The 22705-nt window shown below is 46.5% G+C and overlaps 1 protein-coding gene across 2 annotated transcripts in view; it reads right to left on the bottom strand.

Annotated features, from left to right (window-relative positions):
• The window catches only part of ADGRD1 (adhesion G protein-coupled receptor D1), a 270128-nt gene that overhangs the window by 71610 nt on the left and 175813 nt on the right, over positions 1 to 22705 (bottom strand). For both annotated transcript variants that reach the window (XM_033135813.1, XM_033135814.1), the window contains one exon: positions 4570 to 4723. In XM_033135813.1, coding sequence (XP_032991704.1) covers positions 4570 to 4723 — 154 coding nt within the window. The remainder of the gene's footprint in view (positions 1 to 4569; positions 4724 to 22705) is intronic.

Raw genomic sequence — 22705 nt, 5'->3', positions numbered from 1 at the left:
ATCTAGCTCAGTTTAGTCTGCCGACTCTGTGGTTGCGGCACTCATCTCGCTCTATAGGCTGAAGGAGCCAGCGTTTGTCTGCAGACAGATTCTGGGTCATGTGACCAGCATGACAAAGCCACTTCTGGCAAACCAGAGCAGTGCATGGAAACACCGTTCATATGACAAACCATCTCATTAAGCAGGAGGAGGAGGAGGATCATAGAGTTGGAAGGGACCCCAAGGGTCATCCAATCCAACTCCCTGCAATGCAGGAATCTGAGCCTAAGCATCCATGACAGGTGGCCATTCAACCTCTCCTTAAACACCTCCTTCTGAGGTCTACCACCTTCTGAGGAAGTCCATTCCACTGTCCAACAGCTCTTACTGTCATAAAGTTCTTTCTGGTGTTGATTCAGAATCTCTCATCTTATAACTTGGAACACTGGCTCAGGTGCTACCATCCCGAGCAGGAGAAACAAGCTTGCTCCATTTTCCACGTGTCACATGAAAGATGGCGCAAGCTTCTTTTCTCCTGCTCAGGAGAGTAGGACCCAAACCAATGGTGAACCGCAATGTTGTTGTTGTTTTTTTAATGTGATGTGCCACACTTATCTTCTGTTCTCAATCACTTAGGCAACAGGGCAATTTTCTGACAAATCTCCAAAGAATTCTATAAGGGGAAGGCGATTTTTTTCCCCTCTCCACCCCCTTCCTAACAACAGGAAGCTTCCATAAGCAAAGGCTCACAGTTCTTTGCACTTGGCAGAAGGAAGGCAAACAGGAGATTTTGGATGAGCAGGAACATTTGGTGCACTGCCTCTCTGATTGCTGCCGAATTTGTTTTACTAAACTAATTTCTCCTACGCCATCCAAGCAGACGCTGAGGTTTAAGCCAGCAAATCCCTTGCTTGCAATAACACCCCTCCTCCCACCCCTTTGATCCTGAATCTATTCTGCAATGCCTGCTAAGGGCAGATGCACACTAGGGTTAAGCTGGATGTTTTCCAATAAACATTTCCAGAGTTCTTGGGAGAGGATAAAGAGTTTCTTGACCCCACCAAAGCTTACTATTCTCATGCCTGCTCACTGATGATCACAGGCTCCAGCTTCAGTTTTATTTTTAACGGTCTTCTTTTTACAGTGACATCTTGATGCAGCCAAATAACATGGCTACACTGAGATGTCACTGAGGGCATGCTAAAAGTGCTTCAGAGTACAGGCAAGGTCTATCCAAGAAGTATTGCCCTCACTCTAAATTCCCTCAACGATATCATAACCAGATCCGATTGGTGATAGTGGAGAGCAGGTTTGTGAGAGCAGGGCATAAGTGGCCAAGGTCGATTTTGGGGGTGGTCTGCTTTTTTTCCTGCTCATGGCACCCATATTTCTGAGACATATTTCTGAGACATTGTGTGTGACAAGCAACAGAGGCAGCTATTCCTCTACTTAGCTCTCTACCTGAGGCTGCCTTTGTTATGTTTTGCTACCCAATAACATTTACCTGCATTTCTTATTGTCACAACAAGGATAATGCATGACTGTGACCTCAGATTAAGTAAGTAAAGCATTTTTAAACTTACTTCAGAGTGTGTTCTTTTTCATTGCATGGGGGTAGAAAGGGAGCCAGCTGCCTCAAGCAGCTGGGACATAATGAATGAAGGTTTAATAGCCTATTCCTATGCTTCATTAATCTGCCTAATAATGTGATTTAAACACTCTTACTGAGGCTCTGTGTGTGTAAAACCCTGTGGTTTTAAACAGGCACTAGCCTGTTTGGTTTTTTTTTTTCTTTGCTAGTTAATCCACCTGAGAGTAGCATGGAGAAAAGCAGGTGAGAGGCATAGCCTGGGGTAGAAGCATGACCAAGGGAGAGTTCTAAGGTCTGGGGAGCCACATTCCATTCCCTGCGCCTGGCCCAAGTTTCCCCACCCTTGTTTTAGCTCTAAAAGGGCTTCTGGTACAATTTACAATCCGAACGGCATGACACAAAAGGAAAAGGAGGGGAAAGAAAAATGGGAGTCACAAGCACCAGTTCATGAAGCTACAGTCTTCTCAGTGTTGTTATTTTTAATGATCAAAATATATCTGCATATGTGTTGGGAGGATATATTTAGCAATATGCATTTGAGAGCAAATACCTTTAGAATTTCATATTCTGAGAAGAAATGGTTCCATTAACAGGAATTTAAAAGCAGGTTTCCATGTGTGTGTGTGTGTTTTTAAAGAAAACAAAATGTGCTGGTTAATGCAGAAATGGAAGAGAACAGGGGGCAGATCCAACATTCTCTAACCACTAGTGCAAGATCCCTTGGGCCAGCAGATGACAGATTTTAAACTGTGCACAGCAAAATAATTCAACACAACAACTGTGTTACTGATTGCTTGTTGTGCAACAGCTAGTTCATGTTGTGCAATCCACCACACAAGACTCTTTGGCAATGTACTTGTGTTTTCCCTTGCACAACAGTGTTCTGCCAGTGCAACAAGTATAGCAGTAAGTGACTAAGTTAGCGCTACATTGGATCACCAAAGAATTGATGCTTTTGAATTATGGTGCTGGAGGAGACTCTTGAGAGTTCCATGGACTGCAAGAAGATCAAACTTAACCATCCTTAAAGAAATCAGCCCTGAGTGCTCACTGGAAGGACAGATCCTGAAGCTGAGGCTCCAGTACTTTGGCCACCTCATGAGAAGAGAAGACTCCCTGGGAAAGACCCTGATGTTGGGAAAGATGGAGGGCACAAGGAGAAGGGGACGACAGAGGATGAGATGGTTGGACAGTGTTCTTGAAGCAACTGGCATGAGTTTGGCCAAACTGCGGGAGTCAGTGGAGGATAGGGGTGCCTGGCGTGCTCTGGTCCATGGGGTCACGAAGAGTCGGACACGACTGAACGACTGAAAAACAACAACAAATTCCTAATATAATGGTTCAATCTTAAAAAGAGAGAGAAAAGAAACCCAGGAAATTCAGAACTCCACAATATGGAGAGAATTTCCTTGATGAGAATTGCAAAAGGATCTGTAGCTGGCATTTCAATTTTCTCTTTGACAACAAGCTGATGCGCCTTCTGAACACAGCATGCTTAACAATCTGTATGTGATAGGTGGGTGCAGAAATATAGAGCTTTCACTCAGTGTGTGTGTGTGTGTGTGTGTGTGTGTGTTTTAAAATGTTTTGCCTTATAAAGTAGCACATTACTCATGGCTATGGAATCCAGTAGTCTAAAGTAGCCCAGAGAGAAACAAGGAAGATGAGACTTTGGAATTAGAAATAAATTTGTCAGAAGGAGAGGTGGAGAAGAACAGGCAGTGAGGATGACCAGAAAACATAAGCAACAATTAATAAACATTTAAATGGATGTCACTCACCTGTCGCTTCCCAAGACTGCAGCCTAGCTGTTAATTATTCCAATCACAATGATGATATAGCTACATAATTGCTGTAATTGGTTCTTGATTCAGCTCCTAAATATATGTGTGTGTGCTTAAGAGATAATGCATGTTTTAAAATATTTTCTAAACGATCCACAATTACACTGATAATTTGCCTTTGATCATTCATGTTTTTGTTCCTAGAGTGTTACTCCCTCTTCTTTTCTTTTCCAGATTGGGAAGCTTTGACAAGCATAATTCTTAGCTCCCCAGAACAATGCCAGCGAGGCAGCCTTTGTCTTGAGGAGGGGAAGGAATGGATGCAAATGAGGTTCAGTGTGAAAGGGGGGGAAGGCTTTTAAAAATAATAACAATGATGGGGAGAAGAAGGGATGTCAGAGAATTCCAACAGAAACGGGAGCAGAAATTGCTGGTATCTGCTTATTCATCCATTCCTTGGGACACAAATGAATTGAGTGAATTAGTATCCACAACAATTGTTTTTGTTTTTAGTCCGCAAATGATACCTGTGTATTTCTGCTCCAAGCTGCATACAGTTTTGCTCTAAGATTACTGGTATATCCGCAAGCTCCTTTAATACCCTTGGATGCAGATCACCAGGCCCTGGAAATTTGAATTCATTTCGAGAAGCGTTCCTTACCACCTTTCACCCTATCTTGGGCTGCAGCTCCCTCCTTGCATCACTTACAGATGTACCTTGTTTTGTGACCAGGATCTGTTCCGGAGCCCCGGCCACTAGCCAAAAAGGATGCAGGGCAAAGCGCCGTGTCTGCGCATGTGCATGGAGCAGTTTGCGCTTCTGTGCATGCGCAAGAGGCAAACCCGGAAGTAACCTGTTCTTGTACTTCTGGGTCTGCCGTGGATGTTTGCTGGAATGGACGCTAGACGAGGCGGACATTCAAGGAGGTATTACTGTATTCTGTTATCACTAGTTTGGGAGCTGCTCTTCTTGTGGGTGAAGACAGAGACAAAGTAGGTGTTGAGCAGTTCCACCTTCTCTCCGTCACCCAATAGCATTTGTGTGCATTTTGAATGCCAACTTCTTTAGAAAGACCCCTTTTCACCCACTTTAGTTTAAAGAAAGGAGAAAAATATAAACACAAAGAGCCCTGCTGGATCAGGCCCAAGGTCCATCCTGTTCTCAACAGTGGTCAAAGTTTATATATATATAAACAAAAACAAAACATTGCTTACCCCATCCAATTCCATAGTAATATAAATGCTTGCTTTCTTCAGATCCAAACACTTTGATCACCATACTGTAGAGATGAAATCCTTCCACTAGCATCCATGCAAAAGCACTCATGAAGAAGAAATGGAGGAGAACGGCAAGGATTTTGCAGGGCACCTAAAAGGGGAAGCAAGCAAATAAATAAATATCAAAATGCACAAAAAATGTTGGTGCAAAAAAAACCCAAAAAACCAACTATATAGGAAGGAGAATTCCTGAATGCCAAGATCCAAATCTGGGGCAAGTATTCTTTGGTGAGAGAACCCAGCAAGGATTTAATGTCACTAGATATGCAATGAAGTAAAACATGAAAATACGAGCTGTTAGACCTTTAAAATATGCCCATCCAAATGAAATTCAAAATTTCCTTCTTCCCCCAGCAGAGGCAAAGAACACACATGTCGTAAGTAAAACAAAAATTATTAAGCGTGTTCTCCCATCGAAGAGAGCACGGGTTGCAGAAGGGTTAAAGGAGCAGCTCCAAGTTAATGGGAGGGGGTTTTGGGCTGGCCACAGCTAGGATTGGTTAAGGCAAGTTGCTGGGGAGTTTAGCATGTTGCTAGTTGGTTGATTGACAGTTCTTGCCTTTATAACCTAAGTTTGTGAAACTTTGGTTTCACTTTTGCGGTGTGCAACGGATCTCCTAGAACACTTGGACCACCTGGAGGACAGTGGAGTGATCTTCTCATTGTCTGGTTAAATTTCTTCATTTCCCCTTCCTTCCACTCCTCCCCAATCCCTTAATTACTTTAATTCCCCCTTTTCCTGTTTGATTTCCCACCCCACCCCTGGCAGGGGCTTTGCCACACTAGGAGCCTGTTTGGGCCCTTACCCCTGCACCTTTGGAAGATTCCCCCTGTCCCTGGGAGTGCTGCCCATGCGTAATCCTTCCTTCCCAATAGTGAGAGCCCCCATTTGGGACTTTCCTTCACACAAAATGTTTTCCCCCCTTTCCCACATTTTATAATGGTGGGGTTTGGTCAGGGCTATTCCTATTTGGCTGGAATCACTTTCATTAGTATCCCTGATGGCTGCCTTTATTTGGGGGTGTGCAGCGCTGTTGGCTGTATTTTATCTAGCCTTGGGCAGGAACATTGTGGTCAGGTTCTTTTAATACTGCAGCTGTTGCTATTGCAAGGGTGCTTTCCTAGCGTTTTGATGTTACCACTGTTTTGGGCTGCTTCTTTTTTATTTTGTGTGGGCCTCATCATGACAAAGATCCTTAGAGTGGAATCAGTGAGGCCTACTCGGCCTGCATCAAGCCTAAGCCTTCCACTGTTAGCAGATGTGGCTGAGTCTCTGTGACATGTGACTCATTTTCTCTATAGAAATGTATCTGTTTGCAGGCTCAGTAGCTTGTTGCTAATACATTGCTGAGGCAGACAGAGTGGAGCCAGTGACTATCTGTGCCTCATATGTCTATGAGCATTCTGTGTATGCTCTTGAGCTATCCTGTTTCTGAGCAAGTTTATTGCCTTCAGTTATGTTTTGCCCTGATAGTGACGCTCACGATTTTAGATGTCTATTTTTTCTTGGTATTCCTTACTGGGGCTATTCTATTATGGGGTAGGTGGAATAGAAATAGACATACTTATTGTCACTGTACCACATGTTTACAGTGAGATTGAGTGAGCCCTGCTCCCCCCAATCTCCCAGTCACTGTCACACTCTGTGTGCTGTCATATTACCTCCAACCCTTAATGTCAGCTGCAGTGTTGCTGTCTTTCATTCAGCAGCCCCTCAGCCCATGGGTAGAAATTGTTCTTTACCCTGTTGGTGCAGCTTATTCATGTTTCTATATCCCCTGCCTGAGGGAAGCCCATTTGTGATATTATTGATACCCCACCCCCCAAAAGAAAGAACTATGGGTTCCGAGGGGGTGCCTCTCTCTAAGAAGGGCATGCAGGGGTACCTAGACAGGCGGCAGGTCACCTCTTGTCTGTTATTTCACTGGAAAAGGGCTTTGCCTTAATAGGCCTAGTGGTCCAGTGCAATACAGCAATCAACTGGCCTGTTTAACCACCACAGCCTTAGTGGTTGGGGGAGAGGCTTATTGTTCCATAAATAAATTTGAATATACAAGGCAATTCACACAGGATCTGATTGCCAGGGGTTTAATGGTTCAGCAGCTTGGTCTGTGATAGTTTTGCCTGATTCCTTTTATCTGTATGCAGCTAGAATGGCTCCAAAGAAGCCTTCTGCGCAGCCTGCTTCATTTATCCCAGCAAAGAGGGCTATCAAGGGGCCATCCCAGTCACTTCGTCGCCCAATCCTAGTTGTGCTGGGGGCCGTATTTAAATCCTTCATGCAAGTTTGGATGGTGATCCAGAAGTGTTGGCCTGCTTTGCATCCGGGTTGGATGGTCCCCTTCAACGCTCCGCCCGTCAAACCAGTGCACAAGCAGGGCCACCACCCCCAATTGGGGCTTCATCTCCTGCTACGTCGGCATCCAGCGAGGAAGGGGAGGAGCTCCCGGAATCGGGGGTTTTTAATTGCTGATTCCCAATTTTCACGGAGTCCAGTTCCTTTCTTTCCACAGGCCCCAGTACGAGTGGTGGGAGCATCAGCTCAGCGGGCAGCTAGCAGCAGGGGGCAGCAAAAGGCCCCTTCCCGTTCCAGGAGGTATTCTCAGTTCTTACACAGGCTTTCTTCTGGGGTTGGTATCTCACCTATTCCTTTCCTCAGCCTCTCCCAGGTGCTTTGCGGCAGGATCCTGCGCCTGAGTCCTCTGTGGAGGTCAGCCTGTCAGTTCCAGCAAGAACGTCTTCAGGCGGAAAGCGTTGCCACAAGAGACGTTCCAAAAGTAGACCATAAGGAGTCAAGGCGATGATTCTTCTTCATCAACGGCCTCTCACAGGTACCTCGAGGTGTCCAGGGGGCGGTTTGCCAGGATGGGAGCACCTCTTGGTGATGCAGCAAAAAGAAAAAAGAAAAAAAAAATGCTTGCAAGCTTGCAGTGCTAAGCAGGCTCTGGCGTGGTTCTAATGGGATGGTGAACCAACTGTTGCATTTCATGGTAGTTTGCCCAATACAACTCTCAGGCTCCCTCCCTGCTTGTCCATTCTTGATCGTTAATTCCATCCTCCTGCAAATGGATGCACTTTTTTGTGCTGCTTGTGGTATAGGCAGACACCCTCCCATCTTGTGGTGGTGAAGGGGGCCCACAGCCAGCTGGTGGCCCGGAATACAGCAATTCAAAAGTCGGTTAGAGTGCTACCTGTGGTAGCCAGTAAAAAGGGTGATGGTAGGAGTTTGCATTGAGACTTATGGCGGGACTCCTTTTGATTCCCCCTTTATTCCTGACTTGCAGTTATCCCCATGGGGGATTGTCCCTAAGGAAGCCCCATGTGATTTCTGTATGATACATAATTAATTGCAACTCAGAGGCTATCCCGCATTTTATTTCATGACATAGGAGTCCCTGGATTCAGGTGATTAAGCTTATCAAATGTCAAATATTCCCTCACTGAGGAGCTGGGCGTCCTTGTGGCAGCGGATTAGTCGGAGGGCCATATTATTTCCCTTTTAACGTATTTAGGGATCCAGATGGATATCGTTGCCCAAATATACCGCTTGCCTATGCAGATGCTGTCTGCCTGAAGGAAGTTAACTTGTAATACTTACTCTGAAGCAAGTGCTGCTTCGTCCGATTTAGATTACGCCATAAAATTAATCAGGAGATTTGGCCCGGGGGCTTTGTTAGCCAAATGCGACATTGAGTCAGCATTTCGGCTGTTGCCCATTCATCCCCAGGACTTCTGGCTCCTGGGGTTCCGCTTTGATGGGCCATATTATTTTGACAAGGCAATGCCTATGGGCTGCTCGGTTGCTTGGGCAGCCTTTGAGTGCTTCAGCACACTCCTTGATTGGGCCCTCCACTTTTACACTGGCCTTATGGGGGGTCACCCATTATCTCGTTGACTTCCTGCTGGTTTCATCAGACGATACAGGTGACTGTTTGACCTTGATGTGGGCCTTCACGGCCCTGTCGGAGGAATTGAGCGTTTCCCTGGCTGCGGGAAGACGGAGGGCCCTTCCACCTAGCTAACTCACTGGGGTATCCAATGGGTTATGGTATCGCAAACGTCTCGTTCGCCTGAAGATAAATTAGTTGCCTTGCAGAAGGTTATGCAGGACCTCCTCCCATTGCACACGCACCAAGGGCAACGGCTGCCTAGAGAGGGAAGGCAAACCTGCAGGTTTGGTTGCAATTTCTGGAGGACTTCAATTGGTGGTTATGGTGGCAGGTCGTAGGGAACCTGCACATCGGCCTTTAGTTCATTCGGACGCAGCGGGGTCGCTAAGCTTCGGCCTCTATTGAAATGGGCTTTGGTGGCACGACATTGGCCGCACACCTAGCAAAGGGAGGCCGGCACACAGGATTAATTTTCTGGAGTTTTTTCCCTATAGCAGTCTATATTTGGGTCGAGGACTTCAAGGACCGCCGTCTGTGTTTCTGGACGGTCAACCAGGCGGTGGTGCCCATTCTGGTCACACAGTGCTCCCGCTCGCCTCGGGTATCAGCCCTGCTTCAGCCATTTGTGCTCCACGGTTTGCATTTCAACATTGGTTTCGGCTCGCTTTGGGCCGGGGGTTACTAACGAGGTGGCTGTCGCCCTTTCCCATTTTCAGATCGAGCAATTCAGGTCTTACCCAGAACGCTCAGCCTCTCCCGGAACCCCTTTCCAGTGCACCGGTGGAATATTGGCAGCATGTACTTGGGCAGGGAGTAGCGGTGGCTGTTTCGCTGGACACCCTTAGGTCTTATGATAAAGCCTGGAGAGACTTCCTGGCAGTTCACCGGGAGTCTGTGACTGTGGGGGTGGAACTACATCCCCATTGTCCCAGGTGCTGCGGTACCTTGCGCACCTTTTCCAATGGGGGAGGGCTGCCAAGACCACTTAAGCTGCAGTTGGCCGCCATTTCCTTTTCTGTAAGGCCCCTTTTCGACACAGATCCTGCGCAGAATCTGTCGATTCGCAAGGCTTTGGAAGGTTGGGGTAGGCTCCGCACTCCCCAAGCAGCTGCTAAGTGGCTCATTTCCTTTGAGCTGCTGACCAACCTGTGTTCTAGGTTGCATTCCATGGTTGGTCACGTTTCGAGGCCAGACTTTTTTCAGCGGCCTTTCCTGTTGCATTTTGGCGCACTGCGGATGGGCGAGGTGGTTTGGAAACCTCGGAGGCCGGGCTTACCAGGGGCTTGTTTTATCAGGCCGTCGACTTACCTGTTTCAGAGGTTACCCTGGCCATGTGGAGCTCTGCAACAGGCCAGCTGAGGAAGGGGACGGCCGTCTCCCTGCCGGCCATCGGGCTAGTGGGGCCGCGTCCAGTGTGGGACATGTCTAAAATTTTTGGCAGTTAAACCTGCAGGCGATAGCCCTTTGTTGATCCATGCCAATGGGCTCCCCTTGACGCGGCAGCTGTTTTCCTGGGTGATGCGTACGGCGATCACAGCCTGTGGGGTCGTGGCGTCCATTTTGCCCCCCGATCTTTCCGTATTGGGGCGGCATCTACAGCCGCTCATTGGGGATTGACAGAATCAGGAACATGGGGCAGTGGAACTCTGACGCCTATAAGGGCTATGTGAGGAAGCGTTATTGCGGTACTTATATTTTTCTGTTTGACCCCTCAGGTGTAGCGGCTACCCGGATCTGGATTGTGGGACACAGCATTGTCCATTGGGATGGCGCCCGAGCTTTGGAGTCTGGGCTCGGTGCCGGGCTCGGCTTTCCCCATCACGTGCAGGTGTCATGGTTAGCCAGGCATGGATTGCAGTGGGGCGAACTTTTACCGTTGATTCGGCACCGCTGGAGTTGGGATGGTCGGCCTGAGGCAATAGTGGTGCACTTGGGGGAAAATGATTTGCCGATCATGGACTGTCTTCCATTACGTTCCACAATTCAGAGGGATCTGGGGGAATTAATGTCGCTGGTGCATGGGTCTAAGCTTTTCTGATCGCATTGGTGGCAGAGGCGGGAATGGCAAGGCAGCCTCCGCCCAGTGGGTACCGAAATTCCAGGAAATGCATTAATTGGTTGCTTCCTCTAAAGTCCTGGAGCTGGGTGGGTCCATTATTAGGCACCTGAGGATTTCTGCCAGGGCAGTTCAGCTTTATCGGGCTGATGGAGTCCACCTTTCTTCCCGTTGGAGTGATATCTTGCTGGAGGATATTGCGGAGGGTTGAAAGGTTGGATTGGGATGGTGAGTGGTTGGCGGCGAGCTGGGGTAGCTCGTGTGGCGGTTAGGCATTGGTATAAATTTGCTTGCACTAGGGGTCAGGATAGGCTGGGCCTGCCCCTAGTAACGCTGCTTCAGAGGTATGGATAGGCTGGGCCTACCTCTGAATGCGCGGGGCAGGGGTAGGAAATTGGTTGGGCCTACCCCTGAAAATAAGGGTATTCTGTTAAAAGAATCCAGGGACTCTTTCTGCTTTTGTCCATACCCAGTGGTGGGAGGCTTGGGCCAAGCGGAGTCCTAGGGAGCATTTGGGGGAGAAGCCTGGGTCGTTGCCCGACTCCGCTTCTGCCTTAGGTGTTCACCCTTTTCTGACTTCGCCCTCAAAAGCGAATGTCAGCTGTCCCATGGCTGGGGGGACAGTAGTCGGGTCCAATGCCTAAGCAACCACTCACATTGGCTGTATTTAAATAAAGTTGTGGCCAAAATTATGCCAAAAACCCAAACCAAAATTAATGTGTCATGTCTGAATTACTGGGGGGAGCTGGGACGGTAACCTCGACATGCAAAGCGTGTTCTCCCATCGAAGAGAGCACGGGTTGCAGAAGGGTTAAAGGAGCAGCTCCAAGTTAATGGGAGGGGGTTTGGGGCTGGCCACAGCTAGGATTGGTTAAGGCAAGTTGCTGGGGAGTTTAGCATGTTGCTAGTTGGTTGATTGACAGTTCTTGCCTTTATAACCTAAGTTTGTGAAACTTTGGTTTCACTTTTGCGGTGTGCAACGGATCTCCCGCCCGCCCTCCCTAATTTGGGAACGGCGCTTTTGCTGCTTGACCTTGCTATGCCTGTCATGGGGTTGTCTGCTTTGAAGCGGGAGCCTGGTAGGAATTTATCCGGTGGCTGATTGGCTTTTGTCACTGGTTTTGCCTACTACGTAGCAAATCGTCACAACTTGTAAGGTTGGCGGTTAGGCATTGGTATAAATTTGCTTGCACTAGGGGTCAGGATAGGCTGGGCCTGCCCCTAGTAACGCTGCTTCAGAGGTATGGATAGGCTGGGCCTACCTCTGAATGCGCGGGGCAGGGGTAGGAAATTGGTTGGGCCTACCCCTGAAAATAAGGGTATTCTGTTAAAAGAATCCAGGGACTCTTTCTGCTTTTGTCCATACCCAGTGGTGGGAGGCTTGGGCCAAGCGGAGTCCTAGGGAGCATTTGGGGGAGAAGCCTGGGTCGTTGCCCGACTCCGCTTCTGCCTTAGGTGTTCACCCTTTTCTGACTTCGCCCTCAAAAGCGAATGTCAGCTGTCCCATGGCTGGGGGGACAGTAGTCGGGTCCAATGCCTAAGCAACCACTCACATTGGCTGTATTTAAATAAAGTTGTGGCCAAAATTATGCCAAAAACCCAAACCAAAATTAATGTGTCATGTCTGAATTACTGGGGGGAGCTGGGACGGTAACCTCGACATGCAACTTACAAACTCTTTGAAAGTCAGGTACATGTGCTTCAGAACAGTTGCAGAGGCAGTAAAACGTAAGTTTTAAAGTAGTAAAAAATCCTAGGTTATTGGTATAGGAACTGACTGGGGCAGGAATAATAGGCTTCATTACCTATCTCCTCCCAAGATAAGGGAAGTGAAACAGCTAAGCTTGACAGGACAGCTTACTTTATGGTGTTAACCCTTTCATGCATTAATTAGACTTAAGCATGTTGGTTTTATGGGAATAATGATCCCAGAAAACCATCCAATGCGCCATTTCCAATAATATTTATTACAATACACATACCAAATGCCCGAACTGTGTCACATACATTTTCTCAGCAATTCCTACAGCTCCCATGTTTTAATCCCCATATTATAGATGCAAAGACTGAAGCTCATACTATCTTGCTTAAAGACTCTATGCTGTCCAGAAAGTTTATGACTGCTCATAGGTATGAGCTACGGCTGAGGTTAAAGAGCAACTTCTTGGAGGCTGCAAAGGTGACAAGGGTGGATATGAAGCTGCCTTATACCATCAGACAATTGGTCTATATAGCTCAGGACTACCTACACTTTCAGAGAGAGGTCTGTCCCAGCCCTACTTGGAGATGGCAGGGATTGAACTGGGGACTTTCTGCGTGCAAAGCAGATGTTGTGCCTCTGAGCTATGGATGAATCTGTCAATTTTTGTTTCCCTCGGATTCTCATTTCCCCCCTGTTTTAAATTCAGTTCTCCACATTTCCACAGCAATTTCCATTTGTGAATTTCTCTTAAAAGAAATGTATGTTTTAAATGTATTTTTAACTAAAATACATGTTTTAGGAAGCAATTTCCCCTGGTATAATAATAATAATAATAATAATAATAATAATAATAATAATAATAATAATAATAATAATAATAATTTATTTATACCCCGCCCATCTGGCCGGGTCTCCCCAGCCACTCTGGGCGGCCTCCAACAAATACCAAAATACACTACAAAGTCACAAATTAAAAACTTCCCTAAACAGGGCTGCCTTCAGGTATTTTCTAAATGACAGGTAGTTGTTTATCTCTCTGACCCCTGATGGGAGGGCGTTCCACAGGGCAGACACCACTACCAAGAAGGCCCTCTGTCTGGTTCCCTGTAGCTTTGCTTCTCGCAGTGAGGGAACCGCCAGAAGGCCCTCGGCACTGGATCTCAGTGTCCGGGCTGAATGATGGGGGTGGAAACGCTCCTTCAGGTATACAGGACCGAGGCCGTTTAGGGCTTTAAAGGTCAACACCAACACTTTTGCATTTTTGTACACAGTACTGTTTGATTGGAGAACTGCATTGCAAAATTCAGAGAAGTGTATTAGATGTATATTGGTTCACACACTAGCTTCTAGCTTCAGCCAAAAGAACAGTAATTTATAAACTAGATGAGATAGATCTGCTCCAGAAGATGGCACTGGGTAATGGCACTTGTTCCCCCTTGAATCTTGGCTTATTACCCTTGCAAAAACTCCCCCAGTACTTGGATTCTCTTTCTGTAGCATCCCACAGATATGCCTTTATAAAGGCAAGGTTCAACTCCTTCCCTTCCAAGGTAATGGAAAATAGAATCTCTAATGGACAGATATCTCTTTTATGTGATTGTAACTGTGGATCATCTGAATCGCTGCACCACATTCTCCTTAGCTGTCCTCACTATTCCTCACTCAGGAGTAAGTTACTTGCTCCAATTCTAGTGGGATGCACGGGTGATGCCAAAGAAACCAAACTGAGATTTCTATTGAATGACGAAGATCCATCTAGAACATGATCTGTTGCCAAATACCTGAACAGAGTCTTAGCTCTAAAGAAGGAAAAGGGCTCTGGTATGGCCAGGGGAACCCTGCTAATCTAGGACCCAAAATGTGAAAATAGATAGTCAGACAGTCTGTGCTTTTATTTAGTAACGAGCAGAGGGTTCAGCCTCTGTCGAAGGTTTTAAATATTATATGTGTTTTGGAATTGTGTTTTTAAGTGTTGGGCCAATGGCCGTAAATAAAACTTACTTGGTTCACACACTGGTTCAAGAATAAATTAGGTAGTTTGTCATCAAAATGAAAACAAAATAAAATTTATCCCCTCTCCCTAAATGCTGTGTATATGTACCCCTTTGTAGGTGCTCTGTGGAAGGTCTTACGAAACTGGGGAAAGGTTGCTCACTGAACTGGGGAACATCCCAGCATTGCCTAAGAACCTCAGTGCTGCATCTTTTTCTTCCCACTCTCTGATGCATCCTTTCCACTTAGCAAAGGAAGCTAGACAACTGTCCCGATGTTGCCTAAGCAACTAAACAGCTCTTTCTCTCTTACAACAGAGTCCAGTTTTCTAGGCAACACTGGAATTCTTGTTCTCACTTCCCATAATGCTCCAGAAGTGCCTGAACCTAGGCAAGAAACCCCGAGTTGCCTGGGAAAGTGGGCAACACTTGCTCCTTTGCAGAAGCTCGCTCCCTGGAAGAGGGCGAACATTACTTTGTTACCTAGACAACACTGGAATGCTTCATCTCTTCCTGCAAGACTGGAACTTAGGCAAGGATCCCTAAGTTGCCTAAGCAACTGAGTGGCTATCTCCTTTGACCCCAACATACTGCCAGAGTCCTTTCCACAATAACACAGAAATCTTCAGAGTAGTGGATCGTTGTGGATGCAAATAAAAATAAGATGAAGCATTCAACAGAATTTCATGAAGTGTTTATTTGAGGTGGTGGACAGATCCTAATTTTAACTGTATTAGTTATGCCAGACCGGACAAATGGGCACACAGCCAAATGGATATATTGTTGGAGGGAAAGGAAAGTGTTCATTCAGAAACACCCTAAGAGCCTTTCTCTGCATTTATTTCATTTCAATATTTTTGTCCCACTTTTCTGGCAATTGTATCTCAAAGGGTCTCACATCAATAAAAGGGAGAGCGTGAGTGAGTGAGTGAGTGAGTGAGCGAATGAGAAAGAGAGGTCCTGCCATCACATTTATAAATGAAAAAGAAAAGATACACAAAAGAAAGAGAGAAGAGGAATAGCAGAAGAAGGAAGAAGATCTGTTCTTCAAGGTCAGAAGAAAGGAGTGAACTTCAAGCATTTATATCCAGCTTCAAGAACGATTAATCTGCTGTTGCTGGTGTTCTTGCTTGAATAGTAGCTGGTGACTCTTGTTCCTTGGGCTGCTGGATGGTGCTAAACTTGCCTACTTCTGCAGTCCTAGGGCCTCTGGTACTTGGAACTGTGTATTTCTTTCAGGCAGGGAGGCGGCAGGAACACCCCCCCCCCATACACACAGAGGTGCTCCCTCTCTGGTCTGATGGTTGAGGTCAGTTTGGTATCTCAGATGCCATAAGGCTCCTCCTGAAAAGTTGGTGCAGTGCAGGAGATTCCAGCTGCTTTGAAAAATGGTGACAGTGTGGCCACTCCTAAAGAAACCACTCCTTCATTGGAGGTTCTTAAACGGAGTTAAACAGAGACATCACCTTGCTGACAAAGGTCTGTATAGTTAAAGCTATGGCATTTTCATAGAGAGCTGGACCATAAAGAAGGCTGATCACCAAAGAATTGATGCTTTTGAATTATGGTGCTGGAGGAGACTCTTGAGAGTCCCATGGACTGCAAGAAGATCAAACTATCCCTTCTGAAGGAAATCAGCCCTGAGTACTCACTGGAAGGACAGATCCTGAAGCTGAGGCTCCAATACTTTGGCCACCTCATGAGAAGAGAAGACTCCCTGGAAAAGACCCTGATGTTGGGAAAGATGGAGGGCACAAGGAGAAGGGGACGACAGAGGACGAGATGGCTGGACAGTGTTCTCAAAGCTACCAACATGAGTTTGACCAAACTGCGGTAGGCAGTGGAAGACAGGAGTGCCTGTTGTGCTCTGGTCCATGGGGTCACGAAGAGTCGGACCTGACTAAACAACTAAACAACAACAAAACAGAGTTTGGGTGTCCATCTGTCAGGGATTCTTAAGCTGTGATTCCTGTATTGTGGAGAGTTGGACTAGATGTCCCTCAGGCTCCCTTCCAACTCTACAGTTCTATGATATTATTATTCCACCTCAAAGAGATCATTAAAGCTTTTCTGCCCAAGTTCCCCTTTTCCTGCATGCCGGTCCCGCTTGGTCAAAACAGCCAAGTTTAAAAAGTGGTTTGTGCACTCTTACGCCCTCCTAATGTAGGCATGTGTGTTTGTTTCCCTCTTGTGCTCATTGCATTCCCTTCTCAAGTGCGTTTTCTGATTTCACTGTAACTTGTTTCCGAATGACTGCTGGAGCTCTTCCTTCAAGAGACCCTTGTGGTGGGATTAAGTCAAGGATTTATTTGCAGTCCACCTTGCCCAGCTTTCTGTTCAAATGGGTTACAGACACAGCTTCCCCACTGCATTGAGAATGGTTGTTTTGCTTTGCCGGGGCAAAAGACAAAAGAATGCATTTTCCTCAGGAAAAAAATATGATTCATGTTATTATAATCCATGGAAGCCAGAGGTTTTCTCCCTTTGTGTGTAGTTTTGTTTGTTTTGAATCCATCAAAAGAGAAAACAGAAGAATAACAAATCTTATTCTTCAGCAAGATGATGTCACCGTCAACAACACCTTGTTCCTCAAGTAACGTACGGGGTACAATTCCCCTTGACCTGAATTGCTTTGAACTGCAGGTGTGGAGAGAAGAGTTATTCCATTTTACAGAAAGCAGAAAGCATTCAGCACCTTCTCTGAGATCTACAAGGTCTCCACCACAGGCAGGACTTTTTGTAAAGGTGTTCAGAACTGAACCAGGCGGTCCCTGAAGGTGGAACTAACTCAGACAGTGTGAACCTGCCACTCAACACCTGTGCCAATCAGGCATGTGGTCAGAATGCAGCACCCACAAGCAGCTGAAGGGGCTCAGGGCCCCTGAAAGCTCACCCTTGACGCTTGCCCTTGGTAAGCACAGAGAAGACATTAATACACATTTTACAGTGGATGGCCCTAATTCTCTTGTGTGGATTGGAAAGCATCTATCAATCAGATGGCACAATCCTCTGAATTTTGCTACGCAGTTGCCCAGAAATGTATATTTTATTTGGAAAATACATTCAAAAATGGGTATTTTACGTGAAAGTACAAAGATGTGCGTTTTAGCAGGATATGTACACAAAATGCACACAACATGAGTACAATCTAATTGCAATGTTTTGTGCAGTTTTTCAATCCACCCAAAGGCGAATGGACATCCAGGAGCATGTAATAATGACACAGAACAATCTTAGTTTGTTTCTACTTGCCTTCCGGACACCCAAAATTCCATTACTACTTCTTGGAAAGAAAGGGCACCTGGCCAATTGGGGTATCTCTCCGACGAGAGTCTTTAAAGATCTCAACATCAAACCTTTATTCCCTAATCTAACAACAACTGGGGCCCGTGCCCCGCACCTGCCCAAACTAGCTTCCAAACCAAATCTGCACTCTACAAACTCATCTCCTCTGTCCCAACCAAAGCCTTCTAGCGTGCAACCCCCCACGTTGCCGGGTCACGCAAATTCAGGGCTTAGTGTCCTGGAAATTGCCGAGGAAAGAGCCCTTATTGCTGACTATGGTAATCTTCCCCCAGCGAAGCAGCAATAAATTATTGACAGACTGGATTACATCAAATAGCTACTCCTGATCCAAAAGGGCCTCCCTCTGAAAGACGGCCATAGTAACTATCCTCAATATCCAAATGGGCTCCCGAAGGCTCAATCCTATCATCAGCTTGACACCAACGCCAGGATCCTCTCAATGACCGATCCGCCATCCCCCCCTGGCAAATGCCTCCTCTCCCTTAAAGATTTGCAGCTCAGCCCAACCTCCGTTAATAGACCTGAATTCTCCTCCCATGCTTTCCCCTTTGGGGACGCAGACCTTAACAACTAAGAGCCCCACTAAGAACTTGACACAGAACAAAAATAGGCTGATCTGTCCATCCTCAGTCCTTTCCCTTTTTAAATAATAATAATAATAATAATAATAATAATAATAATAATAATAATAATAATAATAATAATAATAATAATTGTGCACTGGTCAGCACCAAACGACCAGATCTGAGACAGATCCTTGCAGCTCCACTGATTTTTTTTGAGGAAAATGTCCTTAAGTCAGGAGAAGAGTTGGAAATCAAAATGGCAGCTCACAACACTGATCAGCGCACTTTTGCTAGATTTCCCTGCCACTACCAGGTGGGGTCACCAGAACCCACAACATGAAGGGGGCTTACCAGCAGGCACTTTGCTAGAATGTCTCCTCAACCCTGGAGGTTGACATCCATTGAAACTGGTAGGCCAGAAGGCAGAAAGTCCACCACATGGCGGACGCAGAGCCAATGGCAGGCGGAGCCAGCTAATTCTAGTTTTGTCCTCCTGCTGCTGCCTGCTGAGTTTTAGAAGGAGCAACAGTGAGACTAAAGAGGAGGAAGCTGATAGGCTGTGTGATCCCTCACCCTGGACTGGTTGTAACTGAGAAGGTAGGCAGGTGGGGGTTGGCCAAGAGCAGACTAAGGTTGGTGGCTCAGTGCCCCATTTTCCTTAATGGACCAACTTCCATTGCCTGGAGTCAGCTCTGTTTATAGGCTCAGAAAAACTAGGAACTGGCCAAGTCTGGTATTAATATGAAATGCAAGGAAGAATGTGATTTTCTGGTCTTGCCTGACCAATAGAGCAGTCAACTCTGCCTGTTGCAAGCAGTGTTCAAAACTCCCATTGTTCTAGGCGCATTTTGCGACAGGGAATTTCATTAGCGCGACCAGTTTCTGAGCTCTGGGTGCAGTACTGCGCCTAAGATTTCAGATTAAAACTGCAGAGTGGAAGGAAAGGAGGACCTTTTTCTACCTCCCCATTTCCAGCTACTCTCTGAAGACTGGAGAAGAGACCCTCTTAAGATAATTAGGGGGGTGGGCAGGGAAAGGACTAGACCATGTCAAAAATGAACGTAACAGTTTAGCTGCAGTTCATTCATTTTCAGCTTTGTATTCTTGTTATAAAAAAGTGTGCCTAGACATTCCGTTGTTGCACCCATAACCTAGGTTTAAGGTGCCATTTAGCTCCTAGCTTTCATATCTCAGTTTCTAACACTGGTTGCAAGCACTGCATGCCAGAAAAGTTGGAGGAAAACCCTTCAGGCAAACCTGAAGCCCTTGTGGAAATTAGGTGGTTGTTGTTGTTGTTGTTGTTGTTGTTGTTGTTGTTGTTGTTGTTGTTGTTTTAAAAAAGCAATAGCTGCATTTCTAAGAGTTTGGAGCCCAGACTCCCACCAGTTCCTCCGAGCAGAAATCCAAATGGAAAGCAAGCACACTATATGCATTTTTGTATACATCATTTGGTGGGGAAAGTGCATTGCTAAATTCAGAGGAGAGCAAATCTCAAAGGAGATAGTGTTAGTTCTGGAAGTGTGAATTAGGTAGGTTTGCCTTTAAATGTGAACTGAATTGAATTCCCACCCCCAATTCATAAATTTTGTTGTGTATTGATTCAAGGGTTATCATATCTGTATTACTATTGTCTGTATTCACATTAGGGAAAAGTAACTGCCTTCCTGTTCCAGAAGGAAGAGCTACTATTGGTTCATTCAAGTTGCTGCATTTGGACCCTCAGTCTTATTGGTTCCCACCAAAAGGCAGCTTTGTGATTGCTTGAAATTGTTCCCTCCAAAATGTATCCTTTCTAGCCAGTCTACTGTCCCTATAAATGTAGCTTCCCTCTCCTCAGTTCCCCAGTCTTGTTTGCCTGAATAAAGAGTGTTACATGAAGAAGCTGTCTCCTGCCTGCTATGTCAGAGAGCTGAAATCACTTGCTGAATCACTATCCCCACACTATAACAAATTTGAGCCCAGTTCTGGACCAAATCTGCCTCTGTAGAACCCCTGATGACTTCAGTGAGGGCACAGTGGGGTCTTCTCCCTCCTCCAACCACCACTCAATGAATGGTGAGCATTCCAAGCCTCTCCCTACCACCCACTTACATACCTCCCCCGCCCCCGTTTCTATGTTTCCCAGCACTGGGGGGGGGGCTTGCTTTCCAGTCTCACCCCTGGGGTTTGGAACGTGGGGGAGAAAGACCGCCAGGAGGAAAGTATGAGTCTTGGGGAGGTGTGGGAGGGCAATAGAAACGAAGCATTTTAATTCTTCAACTTGAGTTAAAATCCAAGCCAAAGAAGAACTTCTGGCATATTAATGCATTGCCACCAAGACTTATATTTTCAAGCAAGGGAAGCATTTGGCAATATGTTCAGAATCACCCTTACTGTACAAAACCTGCACTGAATTCCCTAGGAACGAGGAGAAAAACAGCACCAACCCCTGCGGGTGGTAGCCATGTGAACCCATTTCTTCTGTACTGGAACTGCAGTTTCAAATCATGAGTGAAAACCTGGCGAATCGGGCTTCCAACACTGGCTACACAGAGATCTCAGTGGGAGTTGCGATTTGAGAGGGCGAGATGAAGGTTATTTGGGTTTGCTTTTTGCTTTACTGCAAAAGCACAACAGGTTTGAAGCTGCGTTAGAGGAGTAGAGTGCTAGCAACAATCCAACATACAGGCTGCGGAACTGGAAACCAATGCTAGTTTCTGCCACCAATGTGCGGTGTGTCCTTTTTTTACTGCCAGCTGGTCATGGAAGGCTTTGCTTCCCTGAATCTCAACACTTTCCCTAACAAACTCTCACTTTTCTTTGCTCATCTAGAAAACCTTTTGAACATGTTTTGTGAACGGCAAGGTGTGAGAAATGTTGCCTCCACACACACTGCCTTCCTATTTTCAAAATCCATTTGCAATCTGTTTCTGCTATGTGAAGTCTATCTGCTTCCTGGCACCCTTGAAGGCAAGAGCAGAGACCCTCTGGCCAAGGTAGAAGCAAACGCTGTTTTGTTCTTCGTTTAGGGGATTTTTCTTTTCTTTTCTGCAGCACAAGCCTGTGAAGCAACTTGAATAAGCAACCTGCTTATTGTTTTGGGGAAAACGGGAATTTGGTAGATTCACCTTTAAATGTGAACAGAATCAGTGGCGAAGCTTCATGCTCCGGCACCGGGGGTGGGAAGCAGGCGGGGGCAGGGCTGGCACACGTTCTGGGGGCGGGGTACGCCACCCGCAGGGGCATGGCGCACGTTCTGGGGGCGGGGTGTGCCACCCACAGGAGCATGACGTGTGTTCTGGGGGTGTGGCGCGTGTTCTGGGGCAGGGTGCGCCGCCCGCATGGGCATGGCGTGTGTTCTGGGGGCGTGACGCACCGCCCGCAGGGGCAGGGCGCAGGTTCTGGGGGTATGGCATGCAGCGTGGGGGGGGCAGCCAAGATGAAACCCTACCAGGATCGTGCTGCCCGGGGTGCCCCACCTTTCCTATGCCAGTGAACAGAAATAAATTTCACCCCTAGTTCCAATTCCGGCTCTAGGATTCTATAAATCTACCGCCCATCAGTGCTTTGGGTGACCCAAAGTTCTAGGGTTTGGAGAGCATGAGAAAACCTCTCTATTCATTTTCTCCACACTATGCATAATTTTATGACGATATCAAGTCTCTGCTCCCTCTGCCCAGACACAGTTGCCGCCTTTCAAAACTCAACACTTTTCAACTGGAATGGTGCTTACACTGTGGGTGTGGGTGTGGGTGTGTATGCAAAAATGAAGACAGCAACCATGACAATAAGAAATTCTCCCCTGCCCATTCAAATCAGATCTTGCTCCCTACACTCATGCTATTTTCCTCCAGCTTCAATTACGCCTCTGGAGTTACACACAGTGTCTTGCTGATTTATTGAAGATGGTTTCATTGTATATTCCCTTGCCTTGATTTTTTTTTTTTTTGTATTTTCTGGTTCTATCTTCTCTGCTCAGCTTCACTCTCTCCAAGTTTTGATTGCCCTTCTAAAAAGTAAACCCTTCTGCCTTCTCGCGTTTACCACCACACCATATACCCTTATCTGCCTCTTGCAGGGATGTTGCTTAGGATCTCCGCCCAATTGCCATGTAGGAGAGGGAGAGAAGGGAACTTTTCTCATTTTGCACACCTTCACACGCTTCTAGGAAATGGGCTTTGCCGCTTGTATCAGCAGCAAATGGAGAGCCATCTCTGGGGTCTGAACATCTAGCAGAACCTGGACCTGACCATCTTTCTTGCCTTCAGAACTATCCAGGATTTTCTGCACCTGCGCCTTCCTTCACCTTTTCCTTGCCTTTGACCTCTCTCTTGCACCATTCTCAAGGTCCTGCCCCCACATAAGAACATAAAAGGAGCCTGCTATATCAGGCCAATGACACATCTTGTCCAGCATCCTGTTCTCACAGTAGCCAACCAGATGCCTGTGCGAAACCCACAAGCAGGATCTGTGCACAAGAGCACTCTTCCCTCCTGTTGTTTCCAGCAACTGGGTGTCAGAGACTGGACTAAAGAGGATGAAGGGGAGGAGCAGGAATGGTGGAAATCACCACCACCTCCTCC

Source organism: Lacerta agilis, chromosome 17 (assembly GCF_009819535.1).
Source record: "Lacerta agilis isolate rLacAgi1 chromosome 17, rLacAgi1.pri, whole genome shotgun sequence".
NCBI classification, from domain to species: domain Eukaryota; kingdom Metazoa; phylum Chordata; class Lepidosauria; order Squamata; family Lacertidae; genus Lacerta; species Lacerta agilis.
The sequence above is the reverse complement of the archived record's forward strand: the minus strand, read 5'-3'. Positions and strand labels throughout refer to the sequence as shown.